Source organism: Aythya fuligula, chromosome 1 (assembly GCF_009819795.1).
Source record: "Aythya fuligula isolate bAytFul2 chromosome 1, bAytFul2.pri, whole genome shotgun sequence".
In the NCBI taxonomy this organism is placed as follows: Eukaryota; Metazoa; Chordata; class Aves; order Anseriformes; family Anatidae; genus Aythya; species Aythya fuligula.
In genome coordinates this window covers 135,831,840-135,849,122 of record NC_045559.1, presented here as the reverse complement: position 1 = coordinate 135,849,122, position 17,283 = coordinate 135,831,840, and the positions used below count along the sequence as shown (strand labels likewise).

Here is a 17,283-nt window from a genome sequence, read left to right as displayed (position 1 = left end):
ATGTCTACACAAAAAATCAGACCATGTGACTAAGTGCACAGTCCAAACACTTCTTATACTCTGACAGGCTTGGTGCAGTGACTACTTCCCTGGGGAGCCTGTTCCAGTGTATGACCACCCTTTCAGTTGAGAACCTCTTCCTGATGTCTAGCCTAAACCTCTCCTGCCTCAGCTTGACACCATTCCTTTGGGTCCTATCACTGGTGACTAGAGAGAATAGATCAGCACCTGGCCCTCCATTCCCCTTCATGAGGAAGCTGTAGACTACGATGAGGTCTCCCCTCGCCTCCTCTTTTCCAGGCTTAACCAGCCAAGAATGTAGACATTTTGTTTCTTTTATTTCTTATCTGTTATACACTATGTAAATATGCTTGTATAGTTTTGCAAACAGAAACTTTATGACTAAAAAATATAATACAAGTTATACTTCATACTAAAAACTTAAATGACTATACATTTTCAGTTCAGAGACATTGCTGAGACAGCACAATTTCACATGACTTTCGTCTTTTCCCTCAAAATTAAAATTTCAGGAAAATACTGTGAATAGTAATATTACTATGCTATTGAAACATTGCATATTTGTCCTTGTAAAAAATGAAAAAAAAAAAAAAAAAAAACCAGAAATGTGCGGTATACAAAAGGACCCTAAAGGTTTGCATACATCTGTTTTATATAGTAAAAGGAAGAAAATTTGTCAGGATTATGAGAAATACTTTCTTAGCCTGTTTTTCTTGTAGTGAAAAATTAAGTCTAAGGTAATGTCAAGCAAAACAAGGGAAATGTGTATAAACTATCTTCCCAGTTAAGTTTTGCAATTATTGGCCAGAAAAAAAATCTGAGTTTTTCCTTGTACAGCAAACCTGGTGACCTAGAAACCGATTTTGAAACCTAATGGATTTACATTACTGTACAGAGTTCCCAAGGATACCTGGCATTATAGTTTTTTTAAGTGCTGAGTTAAAAATAGCCTACTAATCACAGTAATTTTCTGATATGTCCAATCTGCAAGTTACACTATGAATTAGTTAATAAAAGTATTAATTAGGCAAAGTTTAGTCAACTGATAAAATTATTCAGTGACTGATTGATGTCCATGTGAATAACTGGAACTGCTTCAACATATAATCACAGTATATCTACAAGATCTGGCATATATCATAGATACATTTAACACTTAACATTTTACAAAATCTGTTTTCAAGTTGCATGTAGTTTAAGTGATACAGAGAAATTTACAGAATAGTTAAGATTTTGCTTCTGAGATCTAACTGCATAGTATATTGAACTTAAATTTAAATTTAAACAAAAAAAATGTTTAAAAGATGGTATGCTTTACAAAACATTAGAATACCATTTAAGTATAAAAGACTGATATATTTAATCTGAGTAAGTCCTAGGAAGTATGTTCAATGCTACTTGATAATATTAAAAATGGTTTAAAATACATGTAACTCAGTTAAAGTAAATATTGTTCAAATTGAACTTCATCTTTTTAGAAGAGTTTGCTTAGTCATACAAAAAGACACTGTAAGATATTGAGACCCTGACCTCAGAGGAGGCCCACAAAGCATCACTGGAAACTTTGAAGGAAGCTGCTTACATTGCGCTGCTTGCAGGATTAAACATGACTAAGTACTGTATATCCTCACTCTTCTGATCTTAGACATGTGACCTATTCTTTCTCTTTTTTAAATTTTTGATGTGTTCCATGGAACTCAAAATTTCACACTGGGAGAAGCAGCTTACTAAAGCAATAATTTATAGTATAAAGAGATCTTTAGAAGCAGTATCCTATCCCTATGAGAATGAATGTTATATCACCTGGCTTTTGTGAGACAAAGCCCACTAGCAGAAAAATACCTTTATTTTTTTTTCCTATTAATTTGGGAAGAATAATAATGTAGTTTGCACTACATGAGCACCAGGACTGAATCTCAGCTCTTGAAAATGTACCGTGGAGGAGCTCTTCTTTTCTCCTGCTCATAGCAGGAAAATAGGGCTTCATATAGTCCTAAAGATGAACCAAAACCAGACCTTTAAAAGTTATCAGGCATTTATTTTAAATACTAAGCCTGCCTAAATCATCAAGATCGACTCCTAGCTCCACACAGGACTACTTAAAAATTAAACCATACCACTAAGAGTGTTGCATGCTTGCTTTAGTTAACTGTTGTCCATACCTCCTGAATTATGCAAATTTTATAACATCACATACGTGTCATCATCCATTACATTCTGGAAGCCAGAAAAGGAAACCCTATTATTGGATGTTGGCATCAGGCAGGCATTCTGACCTGCTTTGGGACTGTAATTTCCAGCTGCTTCTGAAGAGCTGAAGATTTTTTCCCTAGGTTCCTGTTTGTTGCTGTTCTTCTTGTCCTTTTGCTGGCTTTCCTCCTCAATGATGCACTCTGGCTCTTCGTATTCTAGCTTGGTTTGTACCATTGCATGATCAGTTTTGTCTATCCACTCCTAGGAGAATTAAAACATTGTTAGTGGCAGGTTCTAAGATCCAATCAAAAGAAGTCTGGCAGTACAGACGTGGATTTTCCTTTAATAATGGCATCTTTCCAGGATCAGCCACAATGGAGAAGATGAAAATGAAGCAACATAGTCAAGCAGGAAATAAGAAGCAAGGAAGAAAGAGAGGAAGAAAGGCAGTTTTCTACACTTGTATATAAATGCCTACAAATTATCAAAACCAAATTATATTATAAAATCACAGAATCATATTAAACCATAGAATATCCTGAGTTGGAAGGGTCTGACAACAATCATTGAATTTAATTCCTAGCTGCACACAGGACTAGCTGAAAATTTAACCATACTTCCAAGAGTATGGTTAAAGCCCTACTACCAGTCACAACAGAGAAGATATTGACACTTCCCCCTCAGTTCTCCTTTGCAAGGAAATTGTAGACCATGATGAGGCCACCCCTCTGTCCTCTCTTCTCCAAACTGAACAAACCAAGTGAACTTTGTATTTAATCAAGACCTTTGGAAAACTTTGGGTATATAAAGTATCCTGTATTCTTTCTTTGGTAGACTCGCACATTAAGTCAGGACCTGAGTCCTGACAATCTAAATTTGGACTGAGTTTACAGGGAGATTTACACAATAGCACATGTCTGGATTGAATCTTCTGTATTAATTTCATTTATATCTTTCTTCTTCAGTTATGTTTTAAATATATCCTATGTATGGTCCCTTTTCAGTTCATCACTGAAATGTTATTACTACTCTTTTGTGTTGTCATTGGGTTTGAAAAAGTTTGAAAATATTTGACCTGTCTACCTTCAGAGGAAACATGGTAGTAATTAAAGACAACTGAATTAATACAGATATTAAATCACTTATGTGATGTCATGGATTCAAGGAACAGTAAGAAAACAAATGCAAAACATGTAGTGCTTTCATTTCACAGCTGCTCTGTGTCTAAATAGTTAGTGATCATAGCTCTCTGTGATGAGAGAGAATACATGTATGTTTCCTACTGTGACTGATGCCCACAAAGCCATGAGTGCCATCGTTGGTTCGGCAGTAAGTCTCCCTGTATTTCACAAACATAAAGGGAAGAGCAAGCTCCCTAAACTATCATTAGCAAGAGTGGATGCAAATGCCACACTGTCATCTAATTAGACGTTGTTGTGTCTCTGGACATCATTAAATTTTTCTCTTGAAACAACAATCCTCTTTACACAGTGCAGCACTACACTGAATTTATGAGTTTTGTTGGTGCTGTTGCATGAGAGGAAGAGCTTTTTTCTTGGGTCACTTGCTGTAACATCAGCCCAGAACAAGTGTCAGTAACTACTTTCAAAGCATACACAGCATTGCAGAGTTCACAGACTTGCTGGGAATAGAATGTTTACCTGGAAGTTTCCATTATGATCACTGAAGAGATCAGCAAATACATATTTTGGATCTGGTATGGTAGGCATGACAGACTTCTGAAGTCTGAAAGAAAAATGCAAAAAGGCATTCTGTTATGATGTAGTTATTCATACAAGTGTCTACTTCAACACAGTGGTGTAGCCACAAATACAATCTATATGACAATACTCTAGGCTTGATTTCTTTTATACATGTGTTAAAGTGGAAAAGCAGTATTACTACATTACTACACTAAAACAATCATCGGATGAGATTAATACAATCTAATGGAACGATAAGATTATCAGGCTAACAGTGATTTTACTGTTGGATTTTCAGTCACTCTCATCCTAGCAAAATCTAGAAGATAAGTAAATTTACAGCTAGTCAGCAAGTGGCATTTTTTACTATGTAGAATTCAGAACTTTACATTTCCTGGCTATGTTCCCCAAGATGGGGAAGATGGTGAAACAGAAAGCTTTACTGGCTGACTTAGTGAACACCAATGTAAAAAGAAATATTGGAGGGGAAAAAATGAATTTATGATCTGAAAAGATCTATATTCAACAGTACTGCATTTTTATATTTTTTTTCCACTGAAAAAGACCAGAATTTGGGACCTATGCAGATTTTATTTTTTAATTGTAGATTTAAAACATGAACAGTCATTAGACAACAAATACAAATATTGATATAGTCTTATGAAAGTTGAGTGCATTCAGGCTCACTTCAGCTTACTGCTACTAGACATTGAGTCTGATGAAATTTGCACAAAAATATAAAACAATTCAGAAGCAGAAAACAGAATAATGGATTTAAGTCTCTTTAAGTGGATTTCTAGAAAAAGAGAAGAAATGACGTGGAAGAGACAAATTTTTTCTAAGACATTGCTTTATTTTATTTTATTTTATTTTATTTTATTTTATTTTATTTTATTTTATTAATAATAATATAAAAAATAATATTAGTAGTAGTAATAATAATAACAATAATGTTGAAAGATAAAGACCTTGATGTTTGAAAGACCAGGATAAATTAGCTGCCAAAAAGTAATTAAGACATTACTTCTACATTTTGATTCTGACTTCATCAGTTAGAAATTTTGAGTGGTAAAAGATTTGATCCTAAAAGATCGCTCTATTTTCATGATATAAATTATAATTTAGTAGTACCCAGTAAGATTATATTTACCTCTGCCATTTACACAGAAGAATCAAGAGGATAAATATCATTAGAAGTACTGCCAGCAAACAACTTAAAAGAATTACTGTGTTTGACTGAGATTTTAAATCATCATCACATGAATCTAGGAATAATCACAAAAAAGCATGTGAAAACCTCATTTGTTTTAACAGTAATTATTCTTAATTACACAACAGCATTGACTTTTCTTTTTTAAAAAATAAAAATAGTATTTAGGAACAAATGCAACAAATTCAGTTGTTCAACTGAAACAATTGAAAAACAAATCAAAACAAACAAACAAACAACAAAAGAAAACAGCAACAGAAATATATCCTTACCCAAATCTTGCAACAAAAGAAAATTGTTATTTTATTTAAATTGACTTGGTACAGGACAAAGGTATATGTGCAAAGAGTCGAAGCATTCAGAGTGATGCTTCTTATGCTCCTCTCAATGCACAGACAGCGATGCAGCAATTCTGTGCTAAGATCTATCTTACATACAGTCACAAAAGCTACGCCTACAATTTTTCAAGTAGCTTAAGCTTTCCTGAGATAAAAAGCTGCAAGTGGGATTTTTTACATAGCTTAAATGTCTTATTTCTCAAAACAAAACAAATGACAAAATAAATAAATAAATAAACAAATAAATAAATAAATTCCCCATCCCATATACCAAAAAGTCAGCAAACCACAAGTGCTGACATCCAGAAAGGAACTATTGTCAGATTCCAACACATAGGTATATAAACAAATATATTTTTCCACCTTTTGGCATTCTCAGCATTTTTTTCTGCAGCTTTTGTAAAGCCACTGCAAAACTATACTTCCTACTACTGATCTTCTGCTCTCCAAATAATTACTATGAAAACTTAATTATTAATCAAGGGTAAACTTTTCTATAAATAGGACTCAAGAGTCACTTCTTTCTCTGTGGCTGCCAGAAAGCCACAAGAAAAGTTGTGAACACCCAGTAAAACATTCAGAGGCTATGAAAGTCTTCCTGTGATGGTAGATCTGGAGGTAATAATAACTCAATAAAGGTCTGAAGTGAGTTGTTTGTCCCATTAAAGGGGCTGTGCCAATGTCATTTCTGATCCAGAGGCACTCAAAGCAACTGCACAATTAGCCTGTCTCTTCTGTGTTTTCCATGCTTGTAGTTGCCTGCTGGCAGCCTCTGGTCAAAGGGTGCAGGTAGAGCTGTATGTACCCACCTCTCAGAGATGTACATTGTCTACTGTGTATTCTGAAAGACATTGCCAGCCACAGCAGAGGACATACTTGCAGGCTCACAGTCTGCATGGTGGAGGAGGCTTTTCTATTCCTACTACTAGTGCATAGTTTGCACATAGTTATTGTTATTCCAGCATTTCAGCCCAGCTGTGTGTGTACAGATTTTTTTGGGGTGAGCTAGTAGCTCATTGCATTTTAGGGAACTGAGATCTTAGTGCAATGGACATCTGGGCGTTTCATCATTTTGATAAGGCCTAGTGGGTGGCATTCTGAGGTTAGCTGATACGAATGTGTTGGATGGTGTACAGTCTTTGCTTTACTACAGCAAATCTGTCTCTTGGTTTTGATAACCATTAAAATAGTTTCCATCAAAGATCTAGTCCAAGGCAATCATGCCTATCTAAATGGGTCTTCCAGGAAGGAAAACAATGCTGATACTGCTTTTGCTGCCATTTCACTTTTTTTCCCCCATACTTTGTTTTAATCAATTCATCAGTTATGAGCACCAGACAGCTATGACTTCTGATTCTGTAATTAAACTGGATGCATTTTAAAAGAAATGGCCTTAAAATTTGGGCATAAAGGTCTTTCTTAGGGCTCAGGCTTAATGTCCATGTATCATTTGTCACCAGAGTGCCTGCATGTGCATGTAAATACAAAACACAGACATAAATATGCATATATTTATGTATGTGTGTGCATACATATATATATATATATACACAATATGTACACAGTATGTATCACATCACTGTCATTGGGGTATCCTAGACACTATAGTAACATAAAAAAATAAGAACACTTTTAGCTTTATGGATTATTGCATGAATTGGTAGTGTTATGAATCATCAGGACAAAGGGGACAGGAATTAAAAGTGGGCATTCAGACACCCACATAAACTTTCTCTGATCACAAAATTTTCACAGGCATTTTTTCACAGGTTGGAAGGAACCTTTGGAGATCTTCTGGCCCAAACCCCCAAGATAATTGATGACAGAAGATGGATCGTGACAGTGCAACATGAACCTGATACAGCTTTTGAGCTTCTTTTGCAGTCACCCCTTACCCATTTACACTTAGATAACATATGAATGTAGCACAGCTGTTACCTAATAATGTGCCATTCATCCAAAATGTTTCTGCTTCCCAGTCACTGCTGTAATTAACTACATTGCAGTAGGGTACTAGCCTCTTCAGTCTGACACGGAAAGAATAGCATTTCCTTGGATCAAAGCCTTGCTCTCCAACTCTGCAACACTTAGAAGTTCTGGACTGAGAAGGAAGGCACATCATCGTTAATTCCAGTTTTCAAGACAAAGCTTCAGAATGTTACATTCAGGTGTGAGCATGACTAGGATAAGGGGTAGGCCAAACCAAAACCTCATAAGTGAAATTTAACTTCTCTGAATTTTGAAGAATTCCTCTTCTTTACCTATTCTTGCCCATTGCTTACCATCTGCTGGTGAACTGAAGGGCATAACAATCATTACATAGAATACTATGCTACAGTTGCTATTTACAATATAGAAGAAAAAAACTTTAAAACCACAAAATATATTATGTATGTGACTGGAAAGATTTAAGTCAATGAAATAATATGTAGATATACTTAACAGAAAAACAGAATAGATAAAAATCCTGTTTCATCTTTTCTTTTCTTTCATTTTATTTTATGCTGTTTCTCCCTTTTTCTGTCTTTTAACTCTACTCTGCTTTCTGCTTTTACCTTCTAAGTCTTCTACTTTGAATGTATGACCTTTTCTTTAGATTGTTCTCAGCTGTTTGCATAGAAGATGGTTATAGCTTAAAAAGTAAATGATTTCTGGCATGGCAGGGATCTAGGAACCAAAATATCCAACAGTTTTCTGCTACCATCAATCCTGAAAACATGGGAGGGGAGAGTAATTTGAAAACAACACCATTTCACTTTCTAAGGAGATGCTACTTCCAGCTCCTTCCAATGTTGATTAAAAATGTCATGCCCAACTCACTTGCCACCCATTGTCAAATTTGCTTTTGTACTGAAGCTCAAGTCTCAAGCACTTCACACCTCTCTTTGGTTTATTACAGGTTATGGTAACGGTGTCATCTTTCCAGAAGAAGGTCACATTTTCTGGTGGACTGGGCTTTACTAAGAAGAAAAGAAAAAAGTCATGCAATAGACTCTTAAAAAAAAATTACTTTTTTTTTTTTTTTCCCATATCTCAATGTTTCCCTGAGTAGCAAGTAAAGAAGGTGGACATTCTTGGATAATACACTTTTGCATCTGATCTCCTTACTAAATGTCAAAATATAACTTGGCATCATGACACTACTTACAATTTGAGGTGCCACATTTAAAAGTAGATATCATCTTGATTCAGAAAACTACTGTAACTAGAATCATAGAATCATAGAATATCCTGAGTTGGAAGGGACCCATAAGGATCATCAAGTCCAACTCCTAGCACTGTACAGGTCCACCCAAAAGTTTAGATCATGTGACTAAGTGCTCAGTCCAATCACTTCTTAAATTCAGACAGGCTTGGTGCAGTGACTACTTCACTGGGGAGCCTGTTCCAGTGTGCAACCACCCTCTCGGTGAAGAACCTCTTCCTGATGTCCAGCCTAAACTTCCCCTGCCTCAGCTTGACACTGTTCCCGCAGGTCCTATCACTGGTGATTATGGAGAACAGGTCAGCGCCTGCCTCTCCACTCCCCCTCGTGAGGAAATTGTAGACTGTGATGAGGTCTCCCCTCAGCCTCCTCATCTCCAGGCTGAACAGGCCAAGTGACCTCAGCCGCTCCTCATATGTCTTCCCCTCTAGGCCCTTCACCATCTCCATCGCCCTCCTCTGGACACTCTGCAACAGTTTTACATCCTTTTTGTACTGTGGTGCCCAGAACTGCACACAGTACTCAAGGTAAGACCGCACCAGCACAGAGTAGAAGCAGGAAACTACTTTAAGAATGACTCTAATCTCCTTCAGTCAAGAGAAAGGAAGATGCTTCTTCATTGGAAAAGATCTGACAAATTCAGTACCATCAAACCTACAGGACACATGTTCATCTTCTGGAGACCACGTGGGGTATGGTGAGGAATATGCAAAAAAAAAAAAAAAAAAAAAAAAAAAAAAGGTGCTTACCTGTGCACAACTGAATCTACCCCTCACTATTTTCAGATGATCCAAAGAGAATGCAATGGTTTGACCTATGTAGCTAGGTAGTCTTCAGTAGTAAGAAATAAATGGGTGAGAAGAGTGTTACTTGCTTTTTCAATTCCTCTAGATTCCTTTTCATATTATAAAGATCCTGCCTTCTGAATTTCAAAATTTAAGTCCAATCCTTGTTATTCCTGCATTGTTATCTATCAATCTTTAACATAATTTTGGTATCAGGGGGAGTTCAATAGCCAAAATTCAGGAACTAAGTTGCAACATTCCATGGTTTATCAGATGGGACATAAAAGTATTCTCAAAGTTAGATGTCTTGACATGTTTTTAATTGATCTCTTTTACTAAAACGTTAATAAAAAATGCTAACAACATACTTAAAAGATTATGATTTTCCAGATAATTTCTGCCTGCTACATTTTCTCGCATGATTTTTTATCAGAAAAAAAAATAATCCCTTCATTTTAAACATTATAAATAAGGATAATGACAGAAAATTTTGATAAATCAACCTCACACTAGATTTGAAAAACAGATATGGGAGGGATTTAGTAAACCAGGATCATCAGATCTCTGCTAGTAGGAGGAGATCTCTTTTATGACATTGGTCTATACCAGAGCAACTTGACTAACTTCTGTTTACATCCCCTTAGGTTTGTACCACAGCTTGTTTGATAAGAAGTAGTTTGCTGCCTCATATATTATGGAAAATGGCCAAAGATTTAAAGATTTAAAATACGACAAACATCGCCAGCACTAAGACAAGAAATTAACAAGTTGTATTAATTTTCCTGGTATGAATGCTGAGTAGATCTACATTACATCAGGCACACCCATATAATATTTTAATTCTAATTTGAAACTGTATTTTGGGGCAAATCTGACTGTCCTGTGTAATCCACTTTAACCACAGTGCCATGAGAGCCTACGTTGCTACTGATGAAAGCAAGTGACAAAAATTGGCATCAGTAATTCCAAATACCAATAGTTTGGTATTGGTATACACTATTAGCACTTAATACACACATTTAAATGATTTCTTCTCATGCTTGTGGGAAGACACTAAAACTACCAAAAGACATAGCTGTGATTTTACATACTTACTATAGAAATCAGATTTTAGTATTTTAGAAAAACGCTCTTCACTTCCATTGCTGTTCATGATAGAGAAGGCAAGGGTGTGTCCTTCTGTCTTAAAAAGACATCCGGAATTATAACCTTGATCCAATAAATAAGTGGGACATGGCTTCCAAACTTTCTGCTTGCCTTCTTCAAATCTAGGAATGAAAAAACTTTGTTGAATGGAAACACTCTTACCAGTTAACCAGTTAATTCCTTTTTGCTACTGTCTTTTTGTTTGTATGTTTTCAGTCGTCCTACCAAGAGAAGTCTACATATGGAACTTCTTGAATCAGGAACTTTCATAGTGGTGTGAGGCAATTCATTCACATGAATTCACTGACTTTCCAGTCCTTGGATTCAGTGCAGTCTGAAATTACCAAGTTTCATTTGTGTTTTTATTTATTTGTTTGTTTCTCTAATAAGAAAATGCCTTGCTCAAACAGGTGCTTTCACGAACCTGTTTCCAATATTGTACTGTTGCTTCCTTCACATACCAGAAAGAACAGGGAAGATCAAGCTCTATAACTGCCTTTAACCAAAACAATGAATTTCTGTTACATCAACTAATGACATAGGTAAAATATACATACATTATAACTCAAATATATATAATAAATAAATAAATAAATAAATAACCACCATTACTTTCAACAGTGTAATTAACATTAACATTTAAAGCAAAGAAAAAAAGATATGAAGCTTTCATATATTGTCTGTTATGACTGACTATTCAGCAGTACACTTTTGTACACTTTTGTAGCAAGGTATGGATATAAACAGGTTTCATGTCAGATGATTACAAAAATGTTAAAAGCATTTCCAGATATAGTTCACAGAAGAGTCAAATGGACTTAGCTATTTTAAATTTCCAAAGTAAGTCCTGCAAGAGAATAGTCATCATTAATACTCACGTATAAGAAAATGACACATTCTCGCCAGGGAATAGTTCTCCTACTGCCCACGTGATCTGCATCTTCTCGTTATTGAAGTTGATTATTTTGGTGTTGATGGCATCTTTCTGACCTGCCAGGTACATTTACAGAGAATATGATTTCAGCAGTGTTTATGAGAAACATCACTTGATATCGCTATTGCTGTAGACTCAGATAATCTTAAAAACTAAGACATAAGAATGTCTAAAATACAAGAAAACAGAATAAATAAAAATAAAAATAAAATAAAAATAAAATAGAATTTCAAAATAGAAAAATGGAAATATGCACAGCAACACCAGAGAAAGTTCAACCATCCCTGGGCCAAAAATTATACACTGGTTCACATGTATTCTGTGCATAGGACCTAAATATTGAGACCAACCTTCCCCCCTAATATCTGCTAAGAATTTCCTGCTGAGGAGAACTATTTGGGAACTAATGCTACATGAATCCTGTGTGTAAACTGTCTGTAATGCTTACCACAAAAAACAAGGATGTCTTTTTTTTACTGTCCACCAGGTGGCTAATGCAGATACACCTATAGGAACCCAATGCAGACCAGCACAAATAGGTGAACTGACCATAAATCTAGTCACCACAATAGGTGAATAGACCACAATCTATGGGGTCTTGGCCAATTCCACCTTACAGGCTTTCTCAAAGGAAGATCATTTAATGTCCTTTGACTGCACACAGATATTTTTTTCTTCTTCTGACCACCCCCTTGTTATAGCTCTTTCCAGGACACAGGTATTTTAATTCAGTGTCCATCAGGATTCCACAATTAGACACTGGAGATAATTCTGAAATTGAAAAATGAAGAAGATAAGAAACCAGAAAGATTAGAAATCCATGATAGAAATCCATCAAGAAGTACGAATTATTTATTTCTAAGTTCTATAAGATGTGAAACTATATTTAGTTGAATGAAAAAAAGAGGAGGAAAATACACAGTGAATATTGGCAGAAAACCTCTTGAAGGTACAATTTGCAGGCTGCAATCTCCAGACATGAAATATCTCCCACTAAAAACTTCTGCAGGAGCATTGCTGTCTAACAGGACAATAGAGTATTTAGACCCTGATTCCTATTTATATTTTATTCTACTCTGTCCTTTTGAAGATTTTAAAGTGGAAAAGTTTTAAAACATTTCTGATGAACTGTTTATTACAGATAAAGATCCTGAATGTTCAAGTGAATCAGGCCTACATATCTTCAAGTTTGCTATATTTTTGCTCAGTAATCAACACAAACATGTGAGAAAAGCATGTGGAAACTTGGATTCAAATAATGGTGTTGCCTAACTATTTTCAAGGCTACATCTCTGTGTCTACAGATTTTGCGACTTCTGCAATTACAGATAATCAAAATATTTTTGTACAGGTGTCATTGTGTTCTAATATGTTGTTATCTCAAAATCACTCTAGAGACAGATATGACAGAAGTCCAAAAGCATCTGTCTAGATTTAGATGCAGATCCTTATTACATGGTTCATGGAATTCTAATATAAAATAATAAAACAAATAAATAAATAAAGATTCTGTTGTTACTCAAGAGAGGTACTTAAACCCAACTCCTCTGTTTCCTAACTAATGGCTGCAGGCTTGTTTTATATTGCTTTCTCGAACTGAAAATCTTGGTTTTCTGAAGAATGGAGAAGTCGATGCAATTATGCACTGAAGCAAAAACTTCAAAACCTCATAAGCTATCATAAAATGGAATTTACTCAGTTAGTTCTACCTTTGTACAAGAGATTGCCCAAGAGATATCAAGTCCCTTCAGCAAGTCTAAGAGATCATCTTGTCTTTAGCTGAAGCCATTAATATTATGTTAGCCACTTAGATATTAAGAAGTAATTCTTTACTTATGCTTTGGCATGATGAGGCTCTAGTTGAGATTGCCAGAGAAGTTGTGGATGCCCCATCTCAGGAAGTGTTTAAGGCCAGGTTGGATGAGGCTTTGAGCAACCTGGTCCAGTGGAAGATGCCACTTCCACACAGGGGTGAGGAATTAGATGATCTTTAATGTCTCTTCCAACCCAAATCATTCTATGATTCTATGATTCTATCATTTTATGATTCTATGGCAAAGTGCCCTACAGTGGACTATTGGTCAACAAATACACTAACACGTTTTAATTTTTATGTACTAAATTCTTACATGCCTGTGTTTGCAGTATATAGTGTTATGGTTAATGTAAATTAAACCCATATGACTACTTAGAGTTATATTTTCTATAAAATTAGCTAAATATATGTTTAACATATTTGACTGTATAACTGCATGTTCCCCTTCATTAAATAAAACTAGTTTTATAAAAAATAATAGAAATGTTAGTGTATGGAACTAATATTTATATGGAACTCTAGCTCTGTGGTCTGGTGAGGTATATTTTTGCATAACAGAAAAGAATATGGTTTTTGCTCCAGCCCTGAAGTGATTTCTGGATTAACTTAACTTTGCACATTCTGAATAGTCCACTTGACTTCAGCAGGATTACTCAGAGCACATCAAATTAACCCCATATATAAATCTTGCTAAACTCAGATTCTTTTCCTGTAAAATAAATAAATAAGTAAATAATCCTACATATTATGAATTAGAACTCTGGGATTTTAATATTTATATATAAACTCCAGTAACTGAAATGGAAGACAATGCATTATTAAATACCTTAACAGTAAATAGAATCATTTAATTAAAATGGAACAGAAATTGTAATAAACGTCTGGTGATATATACGTATTCTTTACCGCATTCTAGTTTTTAAGAACTTCATCAGAAATCAGCCTTAACATAATTAATTACTTTGAAATGTATTCAGCTATATAATACAAATAAAGTCTTTAAAATAACTTTTCTTATTAAAGGTTGTTTTTCCAGACCTCTAGTTAGTGCAAGTTTCTACTATACTTTCTAATTGAGTGGGTTTTGTAACCTTATTAATGTGGCATGAGCTACGTTTTGTGCAAGTGTGCAATAAAAAATTGTGTGCATCTTTTCAAACCATAGCATATATGTGTTGCATTATCCATGTTTCCTTGCTATTTCAACATCAAAAGATGTAAAGCTTAAGTAAGACTTTTAAAGTTTGTATTAATTTGACATCAAATGCTCTGAGGGTATGCACTGGTTATCCAAAATGATGTTTCCTTCCTTGTCTCCCGTTCTTTATGATGCAAGTTTTATGAACCCACCATGGGTCTTTCTCAGCTAATATGCCAGTTCTTCCACAATAATTGTAACTATTTAAAGCATGTTTATTTTCATGATCCTACAGACAACAGTAAAATGTTTATCATTATTCTTTTTGTTATGATAATAGCTAGAATAAAGGTCAAAAGTATAATGAAGAGGCAGGCCCCAGATGAAAGAGGAGCCACAGAAGCTTTCTGCCTGAGGATGACCTGCTTCCCTGGCTAGATGAGTAGATGGCAGTACCTTGTAGTGGTATAGAATGCATACCAGTACCCTGGAACATAAGCTTCGGAAAGAATTATCCAAACATTCATTAAAAACAGAGGGGAACTGGTAGGGTTCCACACAAGACTTTAGCATCATAAACACTGCTCTTCTCAGGACAGAGAAGCATGGAAAATACCACTATTGTGTGTGGAGAAAGTACTTTTACAGCAGAAAAAAAAAAGGAAATTTCCTTGAGCAATAAATTATGCAGACATAACCAATAACATGAGCAATAACATGAACAAGTATACTCCACCTCTAAGATACTTTTCAAGCTTGAAGGGGAACCTTGTAAAAAGCCCAAATGTCATGGAACAGAGCAGAAATGAGAAAAAGGAGAGAAAGAATGTCAATCTGCAAAGATAACAGAGTGGAACATATATGTATGGGAACAGTTGCGTTGAAACAACAAAGAAAAAACCCTTTTGATTTTCTTACATTGATGCAATCTGATAAGTAACCACATGCTGAACTTCCACATATTGCAGCAACACACTGTATAGAAACAACGGGAGTGCAATACCCAAACCTGGGCCTACAGTCTAATAACTCTTACTACTACTCATCTATGAGAACTGTTTCATTTCATTAATAGGAACTCATGTAGGTAAACTCCTTGCACACAGGACTACTGAGTAGAAAGTCTCTTTTCAAGAGACCTAACGGGACACCAAGAGAAGGTTTTTACAGACATTTGGAGGCAAAGCATATTTCCTTATATCCTTATAGCATATTTCTCATAACTCATCAAATTGAGTGGTGCAGGGTTTTTTGTTTGTTTATTTTGTTGTTGATTACGATGATTTTGTGATTTTTTAAATTTGTTTATTTTGTTTTGTTTCCAGTAGAAGATAGTTAACCATCTCTAGGCATCACCACACTTCACATTAAATAAGCATCACAACTGTAATTTTCATTTTTTTGTCCCACAAAGTCATGCCATCAGTATGACATAGCTACAGGTTGTAGCCATCTCAAGGCAGGAAAGAGTCATGTCCCCTCACAGCACAGACAGCAACTCACAAGAGCAATTAACACTGGAGAATCAGTTATGCATTGCCAGAAAAAAAAAAAAAAAAAAAAAAAAAAAAAAAAAAAAAAAAAAGGACTTATCGTAAGTACAGCAGAACAGAGAATTGATGTACAGGTTGATAAGAAGAGGGCATAACTTTAAAGTATTTCTTTCTCATAAAGACAGGGACCATGTGATAAATTAGTAAGAGTGAAGATTAGATTGTCAGTCTATTTGACTTTGGGAAACTAGAAGCAATGGCACTGCAAACAAACAAGTGAAACAGAGGTGTTCTCATATTTAGGTAGCCAAATTACCGGTCTTTAAAGCCTTTCTTATTTTTGCTCTTTAATAGTCTTTTTACCTCATTGCTTTTACAGGCACAAGATATTGCTGGATATTCTTCCAGAATACTAAGTACTGAAGTTTTATTCATTTGTCCATTTTATGCAACTTTATTCAATGGGAAGATCGTAGTCATTTTCTGATGCAGTCCTCTCTATTAGAATCTCTGTCTTAGGCAGCAAGTAGTCCTGCTTAACAATTTGAATATTTCTTTCTTTAACAATAGGCACAAGCTTACCATTTTCTTTCTTGAATTGTATTTATAAAATTTCAGTAGGTTTTTTTGTTTGTTTGTTTGTTTGTTTGTTTGTTTTAAGAATACTCATTCACCTCTCCTGGATTTCGATTTCTCTTTGGTTGATTCTTTTCACGAAAAAAGTACTGAATATGGTAGGTAACACATGAAGTACCCATAGAAATATTACTAATTAGTATATCAAGCACTTAAATAAATATCTATTGAACTTACCACCTGACTGTGACTGAGAAGCCATCAGGTTGCCCAGTGTGAAGATCACAGAACATGCTTGAAAGATGAGTCTCATGGTTGGAATCACACAACAGGCTGTGAAGAGATGAATAATCGTTATCTCTGGACTTACCATTTGATCACTTTATATCACAGACAGGAGGGAACTGGAGGAAATGACTACAGGAAATTAAAAAATGACATATCTCTAGCAATAAACAAATTAGAAATGCAGGTCTTTAGAGTGCATGCTTTATTTCTACTATGTAATAGAATAAGAAAATATAATAATTATAATTAAGAACAAGAACAAGAAAAGAATAAGAACAAGAAAAGAATAAGAAACTTCCAGAATATCTTCCATGTCAGTACTAGCCTTGCTTTATCTTTTCATAATTGTACCAGAGGTGACAATAGCCATGATACAAACAAGGATCATGTAGCTGTGAGGAGCTGTGACCACATCATAAACATGAACACACTGACCA

At 35.1% G+C, this 17,283-nt stretch overlaps 1 protein-coding gene across 1 annotated transcript; it reads right to left on the bottom strand.

Moving 5' to 3' along the window:
• Window positions 1-2,202: 2,202 nt before the first annotated feature.
• On the bottom strand, window positions 2,203-16,871 carry CRLF2 (cytokine receptor like factor 2). The gene is made up of 8 exons (XM_032199454.1): window positions 16,796-16,871; window positions 11,480-11,591; window positions 10,551-10,723; window positions 8,286-8,425; window positions 7,404-7,566; window positions 5,068-5,182; window positions 3,876-3,960; window positions 2,203-2,475 (listed from the first exon to the last, which is right to left on the bottom strand). Exons 1-8 carry the CDS (start codon window positions 16,869-16,871, stop codon window positions 2,203-2,205), a joined length of 1,137 nt encoding a protein of 378 aa, XP_032055345.1.
• Between the last annotated feature and the right edge of the window lie 412 nt (window positions 16,872-17,283).

What these genes read in the sequence shown, in the direction of transcription:
- CRLF2 (XM_032199454.1), bottom strand. Translation starts at nt 16,871, where the DNA reads ATGAGACTCATCTTTCAAGCATGTTCTGTGATCTTCACACTGGGCAAC. An exon ending in AATTTGACAATGGGTGGCAA is followed by an intron (nt 7,567 to 8,285) that starts GTGAGTTGGGCA and finishes CTTCCTTCTCAG; the next exon opens with TCCAGAACTTCTAAGTGTTG. An exon ending in CTTCTGTGTAAATGGCAGAG is followed by an intron (nt 3,961 to 5,067) that starts GTAAATATAATC and finishes TTTTTCTTTCAG; the next exon opens with ACTTCAGAAGTCTGTCATGC.